This window comes from Hirundo rustica, chromosome 5 (genome assembly GCF_015227805.2).
Source record: "Hirundo rustica isolate bHirRus1 chromosome 5, bHirRus1.pri.v3, whole genome shotgun sequence".
Taxonomy (NCBI): Eukaryota; Metazoa; Chordata; class Aves; order Passeriformes; family Hirundinidae; genus Hirundo; species Hirundo rustica.
The window spans coordinates 61,942,249-61,968,283 of NC_053454.1; the positions used below are offsets into that span (position 1 = coordinate 61,942,249).

Below are 26,035 nucleotides of genomic sequence, written 5' to 3' on the forward strand. Positions count from 1 at the left end.
ATTTGGCATGCCAGGGGCTAAGGGTGGGGGGCACCAGCCTTTGGCCAAAAACACGGGAGGTTTGAGGAGCTGGCCACGGCATTTTCCGCTTTCTTTTGGCGGGGAGGCAGCACGGGCCACGTGCAGCGGGGGGGAAGCGACGGCGGGGAAGTTGAGGTGTGGGGCTGCCCCTTTTCCCCTCCCCTCCGGCCCTTCCCAGCTCCGTTGGGGTATTATGAAATCCCCCCCGGGAACAGGGGCTGGCTATAAAACAGCCCTGGGCTAGCTCGGGGTGGGCGGCGAGGATGCGGCTGCTGCCGGCGGTGCTCACCCTGCTCCTGCTCCTGGACAGCTCGGTGCCGGGGGGTGGTGAGTGGCTTGGGGTGTCTGTCCGTCCGTGTCCCCTCCCCAAACGCCTGGACAGTGGCTCTGGGTGTCCCAGATGGGGCTGAGCGTGGGTTTTATCTGCTGAGCTTTCAGATTTGTTTCTTGCCTATCTTTGAACTTGAGTTTATCTTTTAAACACTGTGGCTCTAAGCTGGAGGGGGGCACTGGGGGTGGAGGGGGGCTTTGCCCTGTGGGTCGAAGCTGCTTCTCATTCAGACCCCCCCCCCAAAAAAAAAACCTCAAGTGGGTGGGCAATGGGCTTAATTCATAAAATGTTGGTTAAGTTTTCCAACCCTGCAGCTAAACCCCTTCCACATACAGGCAAAGAAGCTTTAAGGCTGTGCTGGGAGGGATTAGCCCTGCTGCAAATCCCATTAACAGCAGCCCGTGGGTGTCAGGGATGGAATGGGATAGTGAGGAGGAGGGGGGTGTCCCCATGTCCTCCCACGGGGGCCGAGACCTGGTGTGGGCTGCCCTGGGGCACAGGTCTGTCACTGGAGAGTCTGCTGACCAACATGAGGTGTAAGTGCATCAAATCCACCGCCCACGTCATCAACCTGGGGCTGATCCTCACCATCGACGTTACGCCGCCGGGCATTCACTGCAGGAGGAAGGAGGTCATGTAAGTGGAAAACCTGGAAAGCAATCCCTGCAAATTGTTCCTTTGTGCACTGGTGCAAAAGTACGTGGCGGGGAAGCCCACAAATGTTGGGGTGACTCTTCCTTCCCAGTTTCAAGGGGACTCCTCCCTGTGTGGCTCAGGGTGCTAAGGCCAAGGCCTCAAAATTCTGTCTCTGTTGCCCAGGGTTTGTATCTGTGCTGAGGGAGCTAGAGGGGTTTTCTCTGTGTGTTAGAAAAGCTTTGGGGAAGGGACATGCATGGGGCTGAGGGGCCTCGTGGCCTTGCAGCCTCACCCTGAAGAAGAACAGGCGGGTGTGCGTGACCCCCGAGGCGCCCTGGATCCAGCTGCTCATCCACAAGCTGATGCAGAGGTACGTGATGTGATGCCCAGCGACCGGAAAACGCCTTGGCGTGACCATCCCTGCCCCGTGACCCTCCCAGCTTCCTTTCTTTCCTCCCCCCAAATCTGCAGGAACGGCAGCAAAAAAGAGTTACCGCGGCCGCGGCGGGAAGCACGGTGCTGCCGGGCCCCTTGGACACTCCCCACCCCGGCCCTCCCGCTGTCCGGATCCAAGGAGGCCACGGTTATGAATTCCTCGTGGGACAGCAATGGCACAACCCCCGTGCCCTGAGTCACGCTGGGTTCAGTGGCGCAGCGCTGGCTCTTCCTCTGCTCCCTGGGTTTTGGCAGGGGCAGGAGCCTTTCCCTGCTTTCCCCTTAGGCACCCGCGGTTTCCCTGCGTTTCGGGTGCCCGCGCTGTTCCCGCACGCCACCGCAGCCCATCCCGGGTGCCACCAATAAAAGGATGAATGTGCTTCCCCCCTCGGCTGTGGCAGTTCTTTCTGCCCGGACTCGTGTAAAAATTGGGATTTTTGGGGTGGGGAGTTAGGCTGGACTGCGGCACTGTGAAGCCTTTGGCTGCTTTGCCAGGGAGGCTTCCAAATGCACCTTTCATCTGCTCCAGGATTTGGTGCCTTTTTCCGACAGCTTCTAGCAGGAGCAGGTAATTGCAGAAGTTGGATAGGGTTTTCTGCTGGCTCCTGGCTGTGGAAACACAGAAGTGGGAAATTTCCCAGTGACTGGTTGAGGCTTTCTGTGGAGTCCCATTTTCCTGGGATGGGGACCCCAGCCTTGGACAGGAATGTGCCTTGGCCACAGGGACTCAGGTGACACAGGTGTGACTTGTGACCCTGTGCAGGATTATCCGATTTTGCATCCTGGCTTGGCCATTCTGGGAGGAGGTGCTTAAGCTCTGTAGGAATCAAACATGTATTGCCCCCCCACCCCACTGGATGCCAAAAATGTGTCCCTGGGCAGTGGCAAGCTGGAAAACACCCGGCCAGTCTCTGTATCCCTCTCCTTCCTGCCCTGTGCTCCTAAGGACACACAGCAGGGATAAGAATGGTTGCAAAAGGGCTGTGTGTTGTCTGCAGAAGGACGTGGGAGTACACAGGTGGATAGAAACCTGTGGGTGTTTAGCCCTATCCATCATGGGTGAGCAATGTCCCATCGCCACAGTGAGGAAATGAAAAAAAAAAAAAGTCTTTTTTAAAGGAAGAAAAACGGAGCAGCTCAGGGCTTTGATGACCTCCCTTTCCCCAACTGCCCATAGGTCCAGGGCAACAAGTGTTTCCTCATGCCAGAGCTCGGCACGTTCTCAAATTTAAAGCAAAGCTGCTATTCCCATGAAGCAGGGCGTAAATCCCCCTAAAACTGTAGTGTAAGCATGCCCGGGAGTGACACTGCAGCTGCCCCTGCTCCACATGCACTTCCATCTTTTCAGGGATGGGACCTCCCGGCTGCAAAGGCAACACAAAAGAAAGAAATCTGACTTTAAAAAACCCTGAACTCTCAAAGTGACCACTATGAGATGGTGTGGGAGCCTCCAAAGAGGATGGATGAACCCCAGCACCAGGATCACTCTCAGCTTCACCATTCCCACAGGGAGGGGTTCTGCCATACCTGGATCTAGAGGTTTATAATCTCCACCTCAAATTATTTCTAATTGTTCTTGGCTGATGCTTGTTAGAGAGGATTAAGACGTGAGTGGTTCCCAGCGGGTTCTCTCGGGATCTGTGTCACCTTGGAACACCAAAGGGGGAGGGGGGAGGGAGTGTGCGTGAGCAAACTTGTGTAAGGTCCAGTCTCCTTAGAGTGAAAGAAGGAAGCAAAAGTATTCAGCTACATTGTACAAAATTCTCTTTTTATATATATATATATATATATATGTATATATATACACACACAAAACCCCGTATCGGACAGATTCACCGGATTGAGTTTTAAAAAGTTGCTTGTAGAAGGGTGTTGGATTTCGTTTTCTCTGCTGGCTTTAGGCAGTGCTGTCGCTTGGGAGGGGACACCAGGCACCATGTTTTGGGAAGCAAACGGAGGCAGTGAGGAGCAGGGAAGGGCTTTTGGAGCCCTTTTTCCAGGTATTGCCTGCAACATGCTGGGAACTGAGGCAGGGGAAAAAAAAGCACCATCCCCTCACTGCTCCTGCTGGGAAGGGAAAACCAGGAGGAAAACGGGAGGGAGGCGCACAGGAGGGGCAGGTAAACATGTGCATTGACCGAAATATAAACAAGACTGGCTTTTTTTTTTTTTTTTTTGTGCAATGTCTGTTAAAATTAACAGCTTTGTGTTAAAAAACCACACGGCGTGACGAGCGTTGGGAAGTGCAGCAGAGAAAATCCAATGGAACACCTTCCCGCAACGGAACGCTTCCATCGCTAGAAACCAAAGGAAGATCAGCTGGAGCAGCTTACAACGTTTGCCGAGGTTTGGGTTTTCCCATCCCTGTCCTCTCCCGTCCCCGTATTACAAAACATTGGTGCTGGGTTTTGATTTTTATTACTAAAGGGGCTCCTCTGCGGTTCATAGACAATCACGGGCAAATTGGAAATTCCATTTTATACAAACAGCTCAAAAAATACTGGGAGTGAAGTATGGTTAGGAAACACTGCTCACGCTGGGATCACCGTGCGTGGAGGAACAGGAGGAGCAGGTTACAGCACGCCTCCGGAGCGGAGCATCCCCCACTCCCCAAAAAACAATACAGCAGCTGAATACAGAAAGGTAATGTCCACAAAATTAAGTTTTTCATGCTATTCTACTTTCCAGTGCTCTCCAATCCGTGTGCCATGGCCAAGTAGGGAACGCTGAGGTATATTCCAACAGAGATACCTGCACCCAGAGGAAAATCCATCTCTGGGAAGGGCTTTCTTTTTCCCCCCCTTGTTTTGTTTTTGCACAAAGCAAGTGCTGTGCAGGAATTTCCCCCAGCTCCCATCACTTCCAATTGATCCCAGACCATAGATGACACCCCCATTTTTTAGGCACTTTTCCAAGGGAGTTGTCACTTTGCTGAACCCATTTTTGCGTTCTAGCCCACTCCACCCGCTTCCTGGCCCCCAATCAGAGTCAGGGAATAGCTTCTCCTCTTAAGTCGAATTGATTTTTTTTTTTTTCCCCCCTATGGAAAATTTCCTGTGTATAAAATGACATAGGAAATGTTTAATTAAAGAGGAACGGCCTGACTTGGCAGTTTTTCAAGACAGAAGATGGCTCTTTAGTATTTAAAACTAATTTCACAATTCAAATTGGACTTTTTTTGAAGTATATGAATGAGACATAAATATAGGCTTATCAATCTGCTTAAAAATTTCATTCACATCATGGAAAATGTTTTTCATTTATTAAAAATATCACATTTGGAGACTAGAAACAGTAAAGTGCATGAAAAGTTTCAAATAGAAATTCAAGAAAATCTTATAGCAGCAAAAAAGCAGAATAAAGAAAAACTTAAAAACACAGACACGACCTTTTCCTATCACTGTGCCTTTTTTTTTTTAAACATTAAGCAGCCGAACAGGTGTTTTTTTGTTTTTTGGTTTTTTTTTTAGAAAATTGCATCATGTTTAATGCCTCTTGAGGCACAAGGTTTTGAACTGGCCACCCAGAGCATTAAAAGGAAAGAAAACAAGAATTTCCAACACATCCAAAGAGCATTAACATTTGGGAAGGAACCAGCAGCTTTTTCATTCAGCCCTGACTGACAACGGCTCCCAAACAAATTGGAATCAGGAGGATTTAGAGCTCGAATTTGATCACAGGTACTTGGCTATCTTTGGTTTTCTGATAGTACCGAGATGAGGGACAGGGTCATGCTGCCAATCGTTTATAGTCAGGTATTAAGTGCTTTGCTAATGTGCAAAATTTATGTTGGATGCAGAGCTGAGTCTCCATTTCGGATTCAAACAAACAGTATTTCTAATATTCTTCCTACAAAACAAGCATCTCTGGTTTTGTTTCTTTTTCTCCTAAAAGGTTGGCTCAACGCTTTGCCACGTTCTGGAAAAAAGCGTTACCTTGAAATATGTTAAATGCAAGTTTTTAAATCTCTTTTGTCCATTTAGAAGTGCAGCTTCCTACTGAAAAGAAAAAGCCAGTTTAAAGTAAAAAAAAAAAAAAAACAAAAAACCAACAACAAAAAAAACCACCAACAAAAAAAACCACAAACAAAAATTAAATTAAAAACCTGGAAAGGGGAATTAATACTTTGGTTCCAGCCCTAGTGCCAAATGATACCAATATGCACCAAAATGTGCAAAATCTCATATCAAACACATAAGGAAAGGAGCTCGAAGAAGCAGCTTAAGGTTGGCCATACTTCACTCCTATACAGTGGGATTTACAAGTGTACAGGTCCGTGAGGCAGGGGCGGGCGGCCGGCGGGGCCGCACTACCTGCGGGAGGGCAGGTGCACCCCGTTCACCAGCGGCAGCAGCGGCGGGTGCAGCTCCAGCTGCGTCAGCAGCGAGAAGTGGTCGGAGGGGATGTGCGGGTGCGGGCAGCCCGTGATGTTGTTGTCCACCAGCCACTGAGGGTCCAAAGGCCCCAGGACTCCGAGCACGTTCATGTGAGTGTTGGAGTAGAAAATGTAGTCAATCACACCCTGCGGAGAGAGGGAGGGAGCGCAGTGAGGGCAGGGCCCGGAGGCACCGCGCCGGGGTCGGGGCTGGGCGCGGCCGGCATCCGTCCTCACTAACCCAGGGGTTCTCCCCGAGGTCAGGGAACTGGCGCGGCAGAGCCGCTGACTCCCGGGGATCGGTGCTTACTTTGAAGTCAAAAGTGTAATTGGTGTAAGGCATCAGGTTGTTCTCGTAGGCGCTCTTGAGCTGGAAGCCGTGCGTGATCCTGCCCTCCGAGGCTCCGTTCTTCCCGTTGCCGCTGAAGTTCATGAGACACTCGTTGTAGCGCAGCTCCTTGAAGTCCTTGTGGTTGTCAGCTACTATGCCATTGCTCAGGTATTCCACCACACCTGTTGGCAAGGAGAGGGGTTTAGGGAGTTGCTTTGATAGACAACTTTGGCCTGGGCACGTTAAAAACCAGAACGCCGCCAAGACATCACGAGATCGGAGTCAGCAAAGCAGACCCTTCCCCTTAGAAAGCTGTCATCAGAAACTCTCATCCTTCCTACTTCTTATTGCTGCTTCAGGCACGGGTGTTTATTTAATGATTTATTTAAGATCTATCTGTGCTTTTCTACACTTTTGTAGGTGCAGCCAGCTCTCCTGGATTGTCCAGCTGAGCATGAAAAGCAGAAGACTCAGCTGGAGGACTCGCAGTCTCTTCAGCCAGGTTTCCAAAGGCAGCTGCTCCTAGGAAAGCGTTCATCCCTACCTTCCCTGGGGGAGTGCAAAACAACCCCATCTCCTTCAGAGGAAACAGTGGACTCGAACGTTCTAAGAAGGCAAGTTAAGGATCAGGCCAAAACACCAGCCTTACCTGAATCGGGCAGTGAGTTGAGATCCGCACACAGCACCAGAGGGATAGAGTTGGGATCTGCTGTCGGGCTACTGGGCCTGCTTGAGGCTTTCTCCAGGATGTTTTTCAGCTCTGAGACGAACATCATGGTCTGGATGAGTTTCACATCTGAGTATTCGGGGTCCCAGTGCATGTGGGCATTGGCCACGATGAGCAGCTGCTTGTCCACGTGAAGCGATTTCATACCTGCATAAAGAATTTCAGCAGTGAAAGGCTCTGTGAATGCAGCAGGCTCCCGCTCGTTCGTACTCGGGGTGTAGCTCCTCAGGGTCAGACACACCAGCAGACGGGGTGTGTTTTCATTGCTTTAAACCTGCTGAAATGCCTGTGAACAGCCAGGGAAGCTCCTTCCAGCCCTGGAATTTCTCCTTCTCTGAAGCCTTGAAAACCCCAGCCATGCAGACAGAGCAGGGTAACGGTTTCACCAGTGTTGGAATTGTCTGCTGCATCTGATCAAACTTAATGAAAATGTGACAATCAGTCAATCAATCAAGAGGCAGGAAAAGATACCTGATAATCTCCTTCTTCCACATCAGTACATCAGCACTGACATCTAATCACTGGGGGAGGGGGAAGGAGTCAATCCAGGGGAGGAAAAGAGAGTTGGAAATAGAAGATGAGCACTGTTGACAACTACCGGTAAGAGCAAATGTGTATAAACACAGTGACCGTGGGAAAGCTGAGCTGCTCAAGCAGAATGTAACAGAGTAAGCAGGGATAAAAGCTTGAAAGGAGAAAAGCAAATGCTGAGCATCCTTCTGTGAGCGCAAACCAGACCATGTCATCTGTGCCTGCCTGAGCCACCGATGGGCTGCGTTTGGCTGCACCACCTCCAGGAACAGCACGGATTACCGAGGGAATAACCTGTGCCTGTCCGCAGAGCTGAGTATCAGCGAGGACACCACAGCCGTACTCACTTGCTCCAAATAATTCCTTGTGCACCTCCAGCACCACGGCGACTCCGATGTTGTCCTTGGTCATCACTCTGTTCAACATGGCTTCCGAGCCCTCCGAGTTGGCCATGGCCACCTGGTTGAACTCCACCGTGTGCTTCTGCACCAGCGTGAACCTGGGCAACGGGGAGAGAACCACAGTGAGCAGCCGTCACCACAGCCCCACGGCAGTGTCCCCCTCTGGAAACCAGCCCTGTCTGCTCCCACAGGCTCCATCCCTTCCAAACCACTCCAGCTGGTTCTAGACACGACCCGGGAGCTGCACTTTTCTTTTTGGAAGCAGTGAAAACTCTGAGAGGCAGCTCAGGCTTTGGGAAACTTCCGTCCTAATTACTGGAAGCTGTTGTGAGGTTTTAGCGTGAATTTTCAAAGCTGCTGCTGCCCCTTACTTTTCCGTTTTGAAGAATATCGCGCAGCCATCCACATGCTTCTTCTCCTGCTCGGACATGATTTTGGCACGTGACTTTGGAGAAAAGAATCCGTCGTATCCCCGTTCTTTCAAGGCTGGCAGGAAAAGGGTGAAGTATTGCTCGGTTTCCACTTCCTGGAATTGTACACAAACACCTCAGGCTAAAGAAGTGAAGGAAGCCCTTACTTGTGCCTGCCCTGGCTTGCAGTCAGAAAAGCTGCACAATCCATGTCACTTCCTAGACTGACGGCCTGCTGGGAACTGATGTGCATTCCTGGATTTCCCGGTATCCACCCCAAAGGCAAAGTGACAGGTGTATTTTGAATAGCAGTAGCCCACACCTGGTACGTTTCACACTGGAATCAGATGCACCGCTTGCATTGGGAAGACCTGGAATTTGCTATCGAGCAGGTGACTGTGGTGTTCCCAAGGGAACACGTAATCCTAAAGGTGGAGGTTCGTGTTTTCCGTTTCTAATTTTTTTATTACCTGAAGACTAATGATATCTGCATCACAGTTGACAATTTCTTCCATGATTCCCTTTTTCCTGTACTCCCAGTTGAGTGCCCAAGATGGGCAGTAGCCATAGAGCTGCCGGGTGGCGTATTTATCACACAACACATTGTAACACATAACTGTAAATGAAGCTGCCAGGAGAGAGAGAAAGGGAAAGGCTGTCAACCTCTGGAGATTGTCTCTTTGGCTTGGACAAGAGTGGCTGGAAGAGCTGAGACAAAGCCCAACATGGAAAAGAAACGCCCAGCATCCCGTTCAAATGACAAAAGTGGCATTTACAGCACAGCCGTATGTTAATTTTTCTAGTACAAATGAACAAATCGCTGTTTTCACTCCCATCCAGGAAAACAAAGCCCAAGACAAGTTTCCCAGTGTGTCCCCTTGTGAACACAGATTTACCTGAGGGCAGAATTTGGTCTCGTTCTTTTAAAGTAATCCATGGCCTTGGAGGCAGCTGCTCTGGATGAACTACAAAAAAAATTAAACCAGTGATTAATTCAGAGTTTCTATCTGTAAGTTACAATTTCTAAGTCAAAAGTGATGACTGAACAATAATGTGTTTTGCATACCCAACTCCTCGAGTCTTCAGGGGAGCCAAAAATCATTTAAGTGAGTAGCTCCAGTAAGAGAAAAATTGTCACTTGTAAGATTCGTGATTATTTTTTCTCTCCCGTTTTCAGATTTAGAAGCACCACCAAAACACTCCTGCACATTGAATAATCTGCTGAAGAAGGAGGGGTAAATCCTGGCATGGTTCAGCCATCCCTTCTCCAAGAACCTCGCCCTGCGTCCATCATTCCTGCAGTGCCTTAACTTGGGAGCCAGCGAGTGGCAAAGCGGAAGGCTCAGTTACGGAACCACCAAGCAGGACTGAAGTCAGGTACTGGATGTTCTTAATGATGTTTCTCGAGCTAAATTTGACATTCTGCTTGCGTTCAAATGATTATTTCTGGTGGGGAGAACCAAAATGGCTTCAGCGAGGCGGACTTTGCCCTTGGTTGGTAATTGAAGGGTTTCAAACAGAACAGAGAGAACATTTGGCTGTAACGGGAGAACTCAGACAGTACCCATCAGCCTCTTCCACTGTCTGTGAAGGGTGTGTTTTGGGATATGACTGGAGCCACCTGACAAAAACTCTAAAGCAGTGAGGAAATACCATCCCTCCAGTGGCTCAGAGTCCTGTTTTAGCAGCAAATCCTACTTTTAAAGCCCTTCTGCCCACCAGATCCATAGGGCTGTACCTGCTAGATTGTCAAGCATGTAGTTCAGTAGCTTTCGGGTTCCGTCTGGATCCTGGTAGAGGCTGAGAATATCTTGGGATAAAGGATTGCCTGCCAACAGCACAAAACAACAGCGGGGGATCAGCTGCCTGCCTTTCTTGAGGCTTTCCACCCAAGGAAAATCTCCCAGAATGAGAACAGACAAATTAACTCAGCAGGTTAAAGGGTTTGTTTCCCTGAGTGCCGATTTGAAATGAGCTCCTAAGGAAGTTTAGCAGCATTAAGAAAGACAAGCATTGTTTTCACAACTGCCTGGTCATTTTTGCTACCAACTTAATGCTTAAAATGACCTGGAAGAAAACCTTGAGGTGATAGAGGAAAGTTTTGAGCACAACCCCCCCTCAGGATCCCCGAGAACTTGTAGGAATATGGAACTGGAAAGAGCTCACCTTTCAAACCCAGGGTTTGCAGCTGGAAGAGCCGTCCAAGTTCATAAGGCAAAACCCGTAACAGATTGTTATTTAAAAGCAATTCCCTGCAGCAAATGCAAAAACACTCTGGGTGAGTATTACTGCAGCAGAAACTCCTAAGGAGCTGTACACTGCTCGTCATCAAAGAGAACACTTTCCACCCCGAATTTTAGAAAGATATGCCAATCTTCCTGTGTCAAAGCACGACTGAAATACATTCACTAAGGGGAAAAAAGCCACAAACCCCAAGACGAAACCAGGGATGAAAACAGTGATGTATCAACAATCGGGAAGAAAGCGCAGTGAACCCAAAAGTAATTGTTAGAGCCAAAGCTCTGCACCAACCTGGAGATTTTCAGGACTATTTGAAATGCAAGCGCAGGAAACAAATTGAAACTCTCGATCCCAAGATAGAGATTTTTTTGGGAAGTTAGCCAGAATAATTCCCCTCACCTGAGAGACACCATGTTTCCTAGTTCTGCTGGTAAACTTCTGAGTTTGTTGGATGACAGATCCAGGTAAACCAGATTGTGAAGCTTGGCAATATCAGGTGGAATGCGAGTAAGGTTGTTGTCATTGAGGTGCAGAGCAGTCAGGTGTGTCAGCGACCATAGCGACGTACTTAAGCTCCGCACTCTCCCTGAAAGAAGCAAGCAAGGAACCACCTCTTCACTCTGGAACCACCGGACACAAACTGGATCTGGAGTGGTCTGGGGCACCAACTGGGGGAATTTAAACCCCCACCGACTCACCCGAGATCTCTAATTCAGCCCAGTGCGACTTCTTCCCATTGGCCACCTCTTCCGCTGACATGATGGTGTAAATTCTGCGAGGATCTGGAGGATCATATTTTTCCTTTGGCATCCCTGTTAGTCTGGAAGACCATCACAAACGTTACTCCACAGCATTCCTTCGTTTCTATCCCACCATGAGCTGACTTTTCCCAGTGATACCCTGCAACAACACGTCCCAGAGTTTATGCACGGTAAGTATCGGGCTGCCCATCAAGTGCTCACACCTGGACAGAATTCCAGGACGGAAAAGAGCATTTCTTCCTAGGAAGCTGGGGTTTCTGCAGTCACCTGCTGGGTTTCCCAGTTTATCCCCCATAACCCCTGGAGTTGTTTGCAGTGTGCAGGACCTGCAGACAAGATCACAGCGTTCCGCTGTTCCCGGATTGCTCCCTCCTGCTGTCGCTTGCACAGGGTATCAAGGATTGAAGGGAAGGCTCTTAACTTCACCATGCCAAGTCCCACTTCCCCACTGCACTTCTACAAGGCTTGAAATTGCAGTCTGAGGGGGAATTAGCTCCATTTTCCCATTAACTGTCTGGCTTTTGCGTTTTGTGCTTTCTTGTGCTCAGGATCAGGCAAGACCTTTATATTCCTAATGGCCCAGGAGCCATAGAAAGAGCTCAGGTAAAGATCCCATTTAGCTGTTCTGGGGCACAAAGGGCCCCAGCCCAGCGCAAAATATGAATATTAGAAGCCTAAGGATGAGCCTGTGCACACCAAATTCATCCAGTTGTCCTGACTGTCAGAAGGGAGCTCGTATGTCCCATTCAAAAACCATCCACTTTCCAGGGGGACACAGGGAGAGATTGTATTCCATGCCTCCCTAGGCTGTTGTGCTGAGCAGGAGGACTGTGTGTGATTAAAAAACACGAGGTGAGCCGAGTTTGCTGTTGGCTGGTCTTTTCCTCCCCAGACACACAAAATCCACGAGCCTTGATTTTATACAAATCCAAAGCAGCTGCTCCAGGGAATGCAGCTCTTCCCTCATACAGATGTCTCCCCTACAGCCAGCTGCAGGAGCTGTGAAGATCCTCAAACAGCCCTCACTTGAATTGGAGGTAACAAGCTGAGGGTTATGGTCAGTGAGTCCAACTAACCAAAGATCGCACTCTCCCTTTATGAGGCTCAAGTCCTGCAGTGTTTTCCAGCCGATGCCGACAGCCAGGCCAGCGTTCCGGCACGGCGCAGGAGCTGTCGGGGCTGGCCCCTGCCAAAGGTCTCGGTTACAGGGCTGCTGCTTCCTTCCCTGACGAACGCCCAAGGAAACTGCAGGGGCAAATGCCAGCCCCACGTCTAATTATAGCCCCCTGTTATTTCCAGGTGAAGTCACACGGCGAGCGGAGCTACGGGGTAAGAGGATTTTGCGCTCACACTGCCTGGCATGAGGCCGTGAAGGGAACCAGTTACTTAAGGACAAGGGATTAGACTTGAAATCCTTCCATCTTCGTTCCAGAACCCCAAAATCAGAACGGCCTTTCCCCCACAGGCAGGCAGGCTGCGCCTTGGGAACGCCTCATCTCCGGTGCTTGGATTTTGCCAGATTTATCTTCGCTCTTCAAGAGCCGGTGTGAAAGTGGGGAGCACTTGAACAGACTCCTCACCAGTCCCTGCCAGGCCATAAGAGCCTGCCCTTGCTGTTTAATCTGTCAGATCTTAAACTGATCTGTACCTCGACCACATCTGGACCCAAGATATGGCAAACTTTGCTGTGCAGAACCCAGGATTCGGGTGAGTGCTCTGCGATGAAGTCTTTAAAACCACAGTGCTGAGACCACCTGAGCCCCCCTGCCCATCAGATGACCACAGACCCCCATACGGCATCTGAAAGCTCCAGGATTGCTCCTCCAACTGGGATTGCTCCCAATTAAATGATGTTGAAACATGGCTCGTTGAGAGAAGCGCTCTGCCAGCGTAGAGCGATGTGTGGCCGTCAGGGGCCTTCCAGAGAAGTGAGCCCTGGGCTGGGAGGCGAAGGACGCGCACATTTTTCAGCTGTTAGTCACTTCAGTATTGCTTTGAAATAGTGGTGAGTCAAACAGGCAGCAGTGTCATTGCCACAGTTACAGAAAGGGAAAAACAAACCTAAATCAAATGCACCCTTTTTTTTTTTTTTTTTTTTTCCCTCCTTCTGCATCACAGCAACACTGAGTAAGACTTGAAAGTCACCGTGTATAATTTTTTTTCTCAGGCAAAAAATGAATTCTGCCTGGGTTCCCAACTCATGCCGTTCTTATCTCCCAATCTGCTTGTCCTGGAAGCAAAACAATATCCAGAAATCCTAACCTGTTTTTGCTCAGGCTTCAGGGAGCTACGCTGAGTTCCCTGAATCCATTAACCCCAAAATCCGCAGCGCATCAGTGAAAATTTTGGCGGGCTTTTCTCCTAAAGGCTCCCCTTGGAAAACTTCTGAAGCGACTAAAACTTGCTTTCTGCTGCAGATCCAACCCTGTAAACTTTAATAGCGCGACTCCGATTTCGTGTAGATTAAACCCAAAATCTCTTCCTGATTTTGTGTAAATTAAAGAAAACCTGGTGATGAGGACATCAGTGTGTTAGTAAGAACAGTATTTAAGCTCTGGGGGTTCCTAAAGTAACTCTTTAGGTCCAAGTCCATCCCTCAAAACCCAGAGATGACTGGCAGAGCAGGATTACTCAGCTGGAACCCTAGGTGTGATCCTGGGTGAGCCTAAGCACCTCTCCGGGGTGGATATATAAAGGGCCAGGGGCAGGTCCTGTGTTTCCATCAGTAGGTTTGTGCCTGCCTTTTTCTTGGACTTTTGGGGTTTTATGCTGTTTTATTTGCTGGCGTTTCTTTGTGTGTGAGGCATGCTGACTATCATTTAAAGCCTGGAGAAACAAAACAAATAATGGACGGCTACTGAAGGTGTGAAGAGTGTCAGGGAGGAAAAGCTGAGCTATTGGGTTGCAGCAGAGGCTTTTAATACGAAGAAATGTTTTTTGGGCAACAAACAACAGGAACTTCCGGGTTTCAAACACACAGTCCCTTCCCCAAAGAGTGCAGAAGATGCATTTCTTAAATTACAGTGACCGAAGGATGTTTTGTTTAAGTTCTTTCATACCTCAGTGCATAAATGAGTTGTCAAATGAGGAGGCAAACGGGAGAAGAGCTGTGCCTGCATCCTGCTGCAGCCCCTGTGTTCATGGATGTTTGGCACAGCTCCAAACCCTCGCCTTCAGCCCAGTGACATTCTTTGTGATTCTTCCCTCCCCCCGCCCCCCCAGCCTCCGTGTATGGATGAGTCAAACTGCCAAAGCATTTTGGAAACAATCCAGCAGCCAGCCCTGAGTGGCTCCTCCTTCCCCTGAGCACAGCTGACTGTCCGTCCCCTTCCATATGGTGATCCCTCCCAGGAATTAGCGATCCTGTTGGCTGATGGGGCGTGCGCGTGTGTATACACACGTTGTCCAACCTTGGGAAGTTGGGCTGAAAGCTGGGAAACAGCACCATTTGTTATCTGTTCATCTAGATGTCTATTTATGTGTTTTGTAATCAGGCCTGAGCGGCTGCAGAGGAGGGAGAGGGAGGCTGCTCGTCTGCACGGCTCTGCTTTTAGGAGAGGGTGACAAAAGTCTCCGCATTTCGGCCTCCCCAAGGAGAAGAGAAGCGCAGCCAATACCCATAAATACAAAATCTGGCTTGGAGTACTCTAGGGGGGAGGAAAATCAGGCAATTTTTTTACGGGTGTGTTAAGGGGATTTAAAGAAACGTGCCAAGACTGGGGTATATACAGCGGTGTTAAGGTGAACTATTTGCTATATCCCTATACACGGGACCTAGTGTGTATAAATTGGCAAGAAAATATCGGAGAATGGAGAATTCTGATGGTCTTCTGTGTGGATCTGAGCTTTTTTTTCATGGTGCTTTCCTGCAGGAATATGTCCAACCACCTCTGTGTACACTGCCTCTCTGAGGAATTCAATGGGCACCCCGAGTCTGCCAGCCCAGGTACTGTGTCCTTCCAGCTTCTTATTCCAAGTCCCCTGACTGGGGATAGACATTAGCAGGGAATCAAATATAAATGCCTCATCATGGGTTTTTTTTTTTGTGTTTTTTTTTTTTTTTTTTTTTTTTTTTTTTTTTTTTTTTTAATTAAAAAAAACCCCAAGCAATTAAAAAACAATGTTTGAGGAGATTTGAGAGAATCCCTGAGGAAAGTCTGACACAGAGTACAAGGAAATTCAAGTTGGGAATAGGGAAAGGTAAGAGGTAACCACGAACCTGCAGCTGGCAGTAAATTCAGTGGTGCTGGGATCCCAGGGGGCTCCATGTTATCTCTCTGAGCCCAGAGAGGCACAGACAAGTCATAGAAGCAAACAGCAAAAGCCAAGGGGAGGAGTGGGAAGGGAGGGAATGAGCTGTATTTGATTAATTCCAGAGCCAACTGGCACTCGCTTGATGGAAATGCTAATTGTCCCACTGACATACACCCACTAGTTATTCCCCCCATTTCCTCAACTCCTCTAAATAAAGCAGTCCTTTCCTAAATCACAGGTAACACAAGAATATCCAGGTTTCCACCCTTCCTTTTCCTCTATGTCACACCCCTCACTTACAGGACCAGCTGAACTATTTACTGCATGGAAATCCTACACAGCACTACACAGCTGCCTTTTATTGCTGTGCTTGGTAAAGAGTCAGTCCTCACTCCAAAAGAACAGTTCCTGCCCTGTTGGAAGCAGCCTGGCACCTCTCAGGGTGTGCATGACCACTCCTGGACATCCACATCAGGTCACTGAGCGATACCTGCCTTTGTTTGCAGGTGCCTTTTGCACTTTGTGCTTCCTGAGGCTGCTCCCCAAAATACGGCTCTGCTTACCAGAAATGCATGCAAGGGGCTGCTGTAGGGCAAGGAGTGTTTCCAGAAGCCAGCCTGTAAATAAATGTCAGCAGAAGCCCCCAAAGGGCTGGTTTAAACAGTGTACTTATTTATTTACACAGGTATCTTGCACTGTTTCAGAGAAATGACCCATTTGCAATGCTGCTCCATCCCCTGGAGAGTGCTGGGCTTCTAATGAGATCCAGGACTGAGTGGCTTAAAGGATTAGGAACTGAAGTCACCGGGAGTCTGGGGAAGGAAGAAGCCAGCGCCAGATCAAGACAAAACACCGTCCTGGGCTGTGGGCATGGAAGAGAAGCAGCCATGTATGGCTGCAGCTTAAAGCAGGAGGTTTTCCTAGGCCTGGGGAGACGGAAAACTCTCAACAGCATGAGCAGAGCGAGCTGGCAGTGCCGTGGTGTGTGAGTGTCCCTCCGAGCCGTGAGGGGAAGAGCTGTCCTACTGACGAGGTTGATCTGACACCCATTCCTCGGAAATGATAAAGACCCTGCTTAGGCTGCTGCTGTGAGGCAACACCGTGCCTCATTCAGCTCCTCAGGATCAATACCTGGAGAGAAGTCAGCTATTGACCTGGGTTTTGAGCAAAACTACACGGAAATTACGAATCCACGCACACCGCAGGAACTCAGGAGAGGTCTTCTCAATGAATCAACCTTAAGATACAGTTGGAATCATCAACACCCTTTCATCCTTCAAAGCAAAGTTTGTGCTAGTAGAAAAGAAATGAGATTATTTCCAGGGCCACGGTGTCGTCTTCCCCTTTCAGTGGGAGACTCCCAGCCCATCCACAAAATAACTAAAGCCCAGCAACACTTCAGTTACTCCCCCTCTATAATCCAAAGGAATATGCCACTGTAAAACTTAATTCAGACAGCTTTAGAATTACAAGGATTGCCTTGTTTAACCACAGGTAAGTTTGGATGAGTCAAAGTTTAAGATTTTAAAAGAAAAGAGGAGAAGAAGGAAAAAAAAAGCCAAAGGAAAAAGCACACACCAATAGTGGAAACTGTTTTGCAATCACTGGCACAATAAATAAGCCTTTCCATTTTGAACAGGCCACAGGATGCTGCACTAGTGCTCAAAGTAGCTGGGCTTGTATGCTCAGGAGAAGAGAGAAGGGATCTGTTAAAAACCCCCCAGTTTATAGGAATAAGCCCTGTTCTCCAGAGGGTGTGTTTAAATGTGCTTTGCATTTTAATCTCAGAAGAAGAAAAGTTTGCCTAATAGCCTGAGCAAAGCATATTATTTGAATATTAGAAGATAGTTCAGCTGCTTCAGTATCTGATTATCTCAGTCTTTCCCATGAGCATTTACACCATACTTAAACTTCCAAACAGAATCCAGACTGGTTTGGGTTGGAAGGGGCCTTTAAGCCCACCCAGGTCCACCTCCCTGCCGTGGGCAGGGACACCTTCCACTATCCCAGGCTGCACCAAGCCCCATCCAACTTGGCCTTGGACACTTCCAGGGATCCAGGGGCAGGCACACATATCCAGGGGCAGGCACTCCTGCTTTAAGTTACCCAGCTTCTCTGGGTAACCTGTGCCAGAAGAGAGGCTGAACGTGTGTGGGCTCCTCTGTTCAGCCACCTGAAGGGATTTCACCTCAAGCCAGCAAATACTTTGGCAAGTTTTGCTGTAGTTTTTCAAACAGGTTGGTTTTCTGGTATTTCCTAACACACTGGCAGGTAAGAGGTTAATTACAGAGCTCTCTGAAAGAAAGTTAAAGAAGACAAATGCAGTCCAAAGCCCCGGTGCTACTTCCCCTGTTGTACAGAAATTGAGTAAAGGAAGAGCACAGACACAGTGGGTAGGTGCAAGAGGCAGGTATGGATTCAGGAATGCTGAAGCCTTACTGACAGCCTGAGGTTTTCAACCACGTAATTTTCCAAGCAGAAAATACTTGTGAGTTATACTCATCTCCCCACGTCCAGGGTTGTTTTGTTCAGACCTGCAGCTGCCATGAAACAAATGACCAATGACTTAAAACTGAATTATTTCCCCTTTACCTGCACGGGAAGCACCCGGGGGGTTCCAGAGCAGGCAGAAAACCACGTTGCAGTTCAGCACAGGCCTAGTCTCAAACCTCCCAGCCTATCCACAGGGTAGATAAAATACTGAATAGATGTGCTTCTCTCATCCACTCCAAACACTCCTAATTCCTCTGATGCACTCCACTCCTTCCCTAGGCTTTTGCTCCAGACTAAGGAAGAGGAGGAAGAGGCTCGTTGCATAGGTACAAACATGTCCCTGCAGATTGACCTGCTCTCAGTGGCAAGATGTGACTTGGATAGAGGAAAAAATGTGAGCCCAGCTCCTCCTGGCACCTGGGACTGTTCTGGTATGTGAGAAGTCATCTGGCCCTGCTTTCCTTTTGCTTTCTTAACCTTCCAGAACAACAAGGGATTAAAGGAAAGGCGTTCACAAGTGGAAATTTTGGCTGGGCAGTCATTCATCCTGTGCTAGCTCTTTCCCACTGCCAGGGCCAGTTGTCAAGTAATGTAATACAGTAAGTAAAAATTGAATTTTAAACTATAGGGGAAGAGCAAAGGATATTCCTCACATGTCGAGGCTGACTCAGGATAAAGGACATTTTTCTTTGTGGTGTACACCCCCTCCTTGCGATCTCACACAGGATGGTGATATCCAGCAAAGCACACAAAGTATGTTTTCTGCTTTCCCCCTTTATCTGTTTTCCTGGGAGTATCCTATGGAAAAAAAGAGCTACAAATGTGCAGAAGGAGGGCTTCAGCACTCTCTTTAGATGGTGCTTAAATTCAGAGCCTTTCGAAAGGGCCTTTAGATTGATTTCTTAGGAAGGGAGAAAAAAAAAAAAAAAAAGACAAAACTAATTTGTGATTAGAAGGCATAAAGATGTTCACTCAGATGGAAGTATTCCTGAAAAGCGAGGGGAAAACTACTGGAGCAATTCACTCAGCTGCCCTAAAGGGCAAACAGCGAACTTGAACACCATCCACAAAACCTGATTATTATTAACAGCTTGACCAAAAGCTTATGGGTTTTGTACTTCTCTTTGTACTCCTGGAATCTGATGAACCTAAAAGAATGTGTTTGACACCAAAGCAAGGAGGGAGGGTCCCTCTGCAGCAACACAAGGCTAAACACTCCTCTCTCTCGTGCAGCCCGTGGAGCTGCCTCAGCCTAGGAACCCTTTCTGCCTTTAAAAAAAGCATGTAAGATGTTTAATTGGGTATCTTCCCTTCCAGGCCGCTGGAAGCAGCAGCGTGGGAGCTGATGACTTGCAGAGGTAATTGTGGAAGGATTGGTGGCCAGGATAAAGGACACTCAGCAGCAGCTTTGCTTTGCATCCCCGTTCCCAACACCCTGGAGAGTACAGGTGGGTGCACAGCTTGGGAAGGGGAAAGGCCCGTGGGACAAGAGCTGCCTCCGGTAGTTTCCCAGCCATAAAAATTCCTGCTGCTCCTGGCTGAGGGCACAAGAGGTTTCCCTTTATGCTTTGTTTAGGGTAAAGAATAATCCAGATTCACATCAACAGGAATGGTGGCAGGGTGTACTGAAGGATTTGTCTCTTCATGTCTGAAATTTCCCAACCTGCCAGCTGCAAGTGGGGAACCCAAAACTGAACTCTTGCAGAAGGGATAATTTTAATGTAGAACATGCACTTACACCCCAGCCTTCATAGCCTGCAAATCTGCATTTGGAGTCCCACAGCCCTTTTATTCACATTTTTTTCTGTCTTTCTTTGAAAAAAACACCAAGCTCCTCCCCAGGCAAGCAGAATGGGGAAGACAATACAGCACACATAGGTGAATGCTGACCATAAATGGTGTTGTGCAGTCATAAACACCACTAATGACTGCCATCAGGAAATGCCAGAGTAGGGGTGAGCACACGACTGTAACTGCTCTGTGTCTGCACACACAGGTAGCAATTACTCGTGTGCAAGACACCCAACAGCTCATTGGGGTTCTCTTCTCTTCCCTGGTCTGGGTGCAGCTCCCAAAATCCCTGTGCTCGCTGACTGCACGTGACTTGTAACTGCAATTGCTTGGAGCTGCTTTTTGTTCATCCTGGAGCATTCTTCCAAGTGCTGGTTTAACTTTTCCCCCTCAAAGGGATAAAATGTGTTTCTTGTAGAACAGCACACACAGCGCATTTCTGCCTGTCTTTAATTCTGTTTTCCATGATCACCCGTCAAATCGCTTCCTGGTGGCGGCTGAACACTCCTAAAGTTACACCTCTGGAGGGAGATGCCCAAGAGGCTGCAAAAGTTGTTCTTATAAACAGGATTCCAGAAAGATTTTCTTCCAGCGCTGTCTTTTATTTAGAGTAACTTCAGTTTGGTGCTTGTTTTTGTTTTGGGGGGAGCGTGGATTTTGTTTTCTCATTTTCAACTCTGAGAGAGGGATTTTCTCCCACACAAGAGCACCCAGTACCTTGCCACTGGAGGTAAGGGTCACGGAGCCCTTTTGTGAATTTACTAAGCTGCCAACTGAGCCAGCTAGCAAGTTCAGCTAAAGGCCTTCCACGGTGCTCTCTGCGTCCAGCTCCGAGATCTGAAGGCACAAATGGATCCTGCAAATCCTGTGCATGTTAGGTTCTTTTTGCCATTCCCTGCCAGACACTTCGGTTTACTTTAAGTTGATCTTTTTGGGGTGGTCTTGTGGTGGGAAGTTTGATGACAGCCCCGAGGTGCACAAAAGATGGGGAAGGAGAACAGCAGAATTGCAGAAATATTGTCACCACCAAAGGGTCTTGATAAAGAAACCTCTTTTTTTTTTTTTTTTTTTTTTTTTTTAATCATTACAGTTGAGATGGAGAAGCTGCACAGACAAATCACTGGAACCCACAGAATTAATCAGAAGGTGAAGTTACACCACACTGTCACTGTAACAAGCACCCAAGCCTTGATTACAGCCTGCCACCAAGAGAACCACAGAATCTGGACCAAAAAAAAAAATTACAAGAGGCTTAGCATTTAATGCTCTAAAGCACTAAATCCACAGCAAATCCTCCTGAATCTAAATATGCGTAAGACATATTTTAAGGCTTTTTTTTTCTGTTGTTGTTGGCGTTTTTTTCACAAATGCCATCTTATGCTCCAAAAAAACTGAGCTCCACTGTTACTTCTGCTTTCTCAGTAGTCTGCAAATCAGGTTACATCCCGCACCTCGAGTGCCCTTTTGACACTCCCAAAACCTCTTTCCAAGTAAAAAGCCAGCACTTATTTGGATTTATCTCCCTTTGTAAACCCAAGTAACCCAAAAGTGTCCAGCAGATTACAGCTGATAGAAGCAGAACTTCCCAGGGGTGTTTCAAGAAAGTTTGCCTGGAAATTGTGCACGTTACTGATGCACAATTTTATAACTTAAAACCTTGGGGAAGATTTTAATAAGAAAAAAAAAGAAACACATCCCCTCATTTGTGCACATTGACTCAAACAAAAATGCCAGTGGCTGCTGTGAGCTGTGATCTACCTCACTCTAAGTTTTAATTCTTGGTGGTTTAGATTTAAATTAAGTAGAGACTTACCCAGTGTGGAAATTAATTAATTTTTCTCCACTGGTGGTTTTTCATCCTCCAAATAGAGTCCACACACATACCTTAGGATCACTTTCTGGCTTATTTCTCCTAGGACTGGTGTGAAAGCTAAACTTGGTCAAAAGCCTGCCCAGCTTTTTGCAAAACCACAGCTGTTAATGGAAAACAACAAAATAATCCCAGTTCACCCCATGAAATGGAAGTTTTACCAACACCTTCCGATGGAAAGAAAACAGCCATAACATCACTTACTTCCACAAGAGAATTCCCACTGCAAATGTCGTGGAGCTCCTACAGATTCTGGACGGGAAGAGGAGAGCCACACATGGCAAATACACTCGGAGCAGCCGTCCCTCCCCTTCCCTTCCAGGCAGGCAGATAAATGCCTGAGCAGGGTACATCCCTGCGAGCGGTGCTGCTACCAGGGACAAACAGCCTTTAGAAAACGAAAACAAGCTCTATCAGTAAAAGTGCGCTTCTGCAGATAAGTGCTCCTGCAGCTGGGACTTCTGCTGGCACAGCTCTGTCGGTCACGGGTCACACTCCGTCGCCGCGCGCGCAGACAGAGCTGTGCCAGCAGAAGTTCAGACCTGGTGGGAAACTCCGCAGCCACTGACACGGATCTGCCCTTTTCACGCTGCAGCCGGGGCAAGTTTGCTGATGGGGAGTCTCACCCTTGACACACTAAGGTCTGGCCTTCCAAGGATGGGAGAAAACCAGACTTTGCACAGGAACACCTATGGGCCATTTACACGGAGTTTTATCCTTCAATTAAATGCACAAACTAAATGAGAAAGAGCCCCTGTAGGAAGAGATAAAAGGGAATAAATTGTGCTGTACTTCAGTGCTTGGAGCAGCCCCCGCTTTTAATAGTAAGAAGGGAACAAAACTGAAAGCGTTTAACCGGATTTGTTTAGCAGACAGCAGAGCACTGCAGAATTTCCACTGCTCCGTGAAACCCAACAGGCGCACTGCAATGGGGCTTTTGGCATCCTCAGTCACCTCTGGAGGAGATTTTAATGCCCGGACTGGAGCTCAAACACGAGTTCTGTTTGCGTGAACCGACACGATCCCGCAGCCTGGTGATGCGGATCGTTATTCCAGAGCACGGAGCAGGGAGGTGTCAGCAGCGCACGCTGCCCATCGGCTCCAGAGCGGCACCATTCTAAAATCAAGCTGGAAATACCTCCCTCGGTGGGGAGGGACGTGAGGAGGGAGCAGGGCTCCATCCAGGACATCATGTCAGGCTGCGCAGAGTGAAACTCAATGTCCCGCCAGCCTGGATCTACTGGGAGGCACCGCCAGCACGTGGCCGTGCCCACAGATGCTGCCTTCCGGGACAGGACGTGGCAGGACCACTTTCCCTATTTTTCACAGGCAGAACACGGAAATAAAATCACCGGCAGTGCCGTCTTTGTAAAGGCCGTGCTCTGCCCTCATGAGAGGGCCTCTCTGGCCCTCCAAATTGGGATAGAGCTCCTAGGAATTCCCTGGGTTGTGTCACGTTGTTGTTAGGAATGATGTGCTTTTTTATTCTCTTTAAAAATAAACACATTGCCATCACTTTCATTATCAGCCATGTCTACACATGATGAACAACTTCTGGGTGGGTGCTTGCCCCTCTAGGTTAGCTGAGTTGTGGGGGAGCGTCACAGAGAGGGGAAGGCACCGATATGGATTTAATTGTAAAAAATTCCCTGCCGCGTAACCAAGGCCGTGTAAAATCCTTATCAGCACAGCAGCTCAGGAGAAGTTGTACCTCCCCAAAACAAATACTCAAAGTTTCCAAAAGGGCCCAATAAAAGCCACTGGTCTAAAGATTGCCAGAAGGTCAGATAAAACTTGGTGTGGCTGGGAGCAACAGAGCCCTCCACCACATTTACCAGCAGCACTTCAGTTTAACAAGCGAGCCCCAGACTGTAAGAGAACTCAGTGTTTAAGCATGTGCTTTCATTTGCAAGCACCACCGCCTGGGCTGGCAGCCCAGGTTTTATTGCAGGTGACGCTCCTGTCATCTTCCTCCTAGGGAACTGCTGCGGACCATTGAGAAAACACCGGGAAAAGGTGGCGAGACCAGTGTCTCCCCAAAACATCCTGACCCCAAAAGTACCCTCACCCCAAACACGCCCTCACCAACACACTGGGGGTCACCCCCAGCGCCAGGCCAAGGTCCCATCATGGCACATGGAGGGGATTGGGGCCAAGCGTTCGCCCCGTGGCCGGGATTTGCCCCACGGCCAAGTATCACCCCACAGCAGCCACGGTTCACCTCATGGCTGCGATTAGTCCCGCGGCTGAGCTTCACCTCGAGGCTGGGCTTCGCCCCATGACCGGGATTTACCCACGACCAGGATTCACCCCATGGCCGAGATCTGCCCCTCGCCTGGGGTTCGTCCTACGGCCGAGGTTCACCTCACGGCCGGGGCTCACCCCACGACCACGGTTCACCCCACGGCCGGGATTCGTCCCACGGCCGATCTTCCCCCCACTGCCGGAATCGGCCCCACGAGCACGGCTCGCCCCACGGCCGCCACCCGCGGCTCCGAGGCGAGCGCGGCATCCCCTCGGGCAGCTCCGTGCGCGGCGCCGCCGCGGCCTCCGGGCCGGCCCCGCGGGGCCGATGGCCATCTCCCCGCGGCGGGGGCCGTGCCCGCACCCCCCCCGCACACGCGGCCCGGCCGCGGCGCTGCCGGCGGGGCCCGACATGGCGGCGGGGCCGCTCCCGCCCCGCTCTCACCTGCATGCGGCGCGGCGGGGCGGCGGGGCCGGCGGCGGCGCGGCGGGGCGGGCGCACACGACATGCGGGCGGCGGCCCGCGGGCAGCGGGGACGGAGCCGCGGGGCCCGGGCGGCGGCGGCGGCGGCGGCGGCGGCGAGGAGGAGGAAGAGGAGGAGGAAGAGGAGCGGCGGCCGGGGCGCGCAGGGCGGAGGAGACGGGGGCGGGCGCGGGGAGGCGGCGGCGGGCGGTGCCGGGGCCGCGGCGGGGGGAGCGCGGGCAGTCGCGGCGCCGTGTCAGCGCTCACGGACGGGCGCCCGCAGCAGCGGCAGCGGTCCGAAAGAACCCCCCCGCCCCGTTTTACCCCCGCGGTTTTCCCCCTCCTCCCCTCCCCCCCCCCCTTGGCTTTACCACCCGGTTTTGCGGCCGAGGACGCGGCTGTCATCGCGCTGCGGTGGGAGAAGGAAGAATCCACCTAGAAATCCAGGGTGCCCCGCGTTCAGCGGGGATTTGAGTGTGCGGACATCTCGTCGGTGTCTGACGCCTTTGTTTCTCCTCCTCTAGGCGATGGGGTTGTGTTCGGCGCCCAAGTGTCGGTGGCACGGATCCTTGTGGGCAGCTGGAGCGGGGAAGCGCAGGTAAATGCGGCTCTGGTGCTAAACCCATCGCCTCCCAGACACGCCAGCATCCCTTTGGGTGCCCGCTAGGACGGACGTGAGGGAAAGTGGACTGAAAGGCAAAACACGGGCAGCAGCCGGGCGCGGGGAGGGATGCGGGTCTGTGCGTGCCCACGAGGGAAAACGGTGCTGTGGGGGGAAATAAATAAATAGATAATTAAATAAAAAGCACCGGGGAGACGTAGGAAGTGTGTGTGGAAGCAAGCAACAAGTGGTCGGGGGAGCGCAGGGAGGGACGAGACATCAGGCTCTGGGGCTTTTAATTGGAATTTGCTTTCTACTGCAGCTGCCTGAGCTCATGCTGGACCCCAGAAGTTCATTGATGGCCGGAGAGCAGCAAGTGCCTCAGGGATGGAGCAAGGGGTGTTGGTAGGAAACAGGCCCTGGAGCGAGTGAGGTATTGGCGATGGGTGCACATTAACCGTGAGCCCGTGTTTCTCCCGAAATCCAAGGTCCACAGCACAGACCTCGTGTGTAAAGTGCCAGAGGCTCGCAGGGGACTGCGGGAAGATGGTGAAGGTTACCTGGCCGCAGGTGCACATTGAACAGTCTCACATCCACCACCTCTCTACAGGAGTCACACTGCCAAGTGCCCATCCAAAATAATTTCATTTTCCCCCCCACGAGTTTTAAACAAATGTTTGTCCCTCCTCAGCTGAGGCTTTTTAACTGAGGAGGGTTCCTTTTCCTCCCGTGGCCCCCACACATCCCCATCTCCATCCTTTCCCAGGACACTGAGCCAGGAGTTGGATTGGACGAAGACAGTTTTGTTATAACTTGTTTTATGCAGCCACCTGTGTATGATTTAAAAATCCTTGGACGCGGATCCATTGGGGAGTTTTACATAGCCATATATGCCCAATTAAAAAACTCTTGGACATGGTTTGATTGTGGAAGTTTACACGGCCATGTATCTTTAATTTAAAAGTTCTTGGACACACACTGATTGGGGAAGACTACAGGATTGGAATGTTTTTTAGTCAAAAGCACATCGGTGTGGAATAAAACCCCCTTTAACCATTATAGTTTGTGGTGTGAATCTGAACAGCTCAGGAGATGGTTTTAAAAAGTCTTTTTAAGTGG

At 49.7% G+C, this 26,035-nt stretch overlaps 2 protein-coding genes across 3 annotated transcripts; one reads left to right on the top strand and one right to left on the bottom strand.

Moving 5' to 3' along the window:
- The first annotated feature begins 273 nt into the window (after window positions 1–273).
- On the top strand, window positions 274–1,619 carry LOC120753319 (C-X-C motif chemokine 2-like). Its single transcript, XM_040065406.1, has 4 exons — window positions 274–348; window positions 853–988; window positions 1,275–1,358; window positions 1,460–1,619. The coding sequence occupies exons 1-4, from the start codon at window positions 285–287 to the stop codon at window positions 1,617–1,619; spliced, it is 444 nt and encodes a 147-aa protein (XP_039921340.1). The 5' UTR covers window positions 274–284.
- A 3,044-nt stretch (window positions 1,620–4,663) lies between these two features.
- Window positions 4,664–24,336, bottom strand: CNOT6L (CCR4-NOT transcription complex subunit 6 like). 2 transcript variants are annotated; one of them, XM_040065039.1, is made up of 12 exons: window positions 24,298–24,336; window positions 11,138–11,259; window positions 10,839–11,025; window positions 10,365–10,450; window positions 9,937–10,026; window positions 9,095–9,163; window positions 8,669–8,826; window positions 8,160–8,314; window positions 7,735–7,886; window positions 6,779–7,003; window positions 6,109–6,311; window positions 4,664–5,945 (listed from the first exon to the last, which is right to left on the bottom strand). In XM_040065039.1, exons 2-12 carry the CDS (start codon window positions 11,247–11,249, stop codon window positions 5,733–5,735), a joined length of 1,650 nt encoding a protein of 549 aa, XP_039920973.1. In that variant the 5' UTR covers window positions 11,250–11,259; window positions 24,298–24,336; the 3' UTR covers window positions 4,664–5,732. The 2 variants fall into 2 exon arrangements, with proteins under 2 accessions (XP_039920973.1, XP_039920974.1); XM_040065040.1 differs by lacking the exon at window positions 24,298–24,336 and adding an exon at window positions 21,813–21,829.
- Window positions 24,337–26,035: the final 1,699 nt, after the last annotated feature.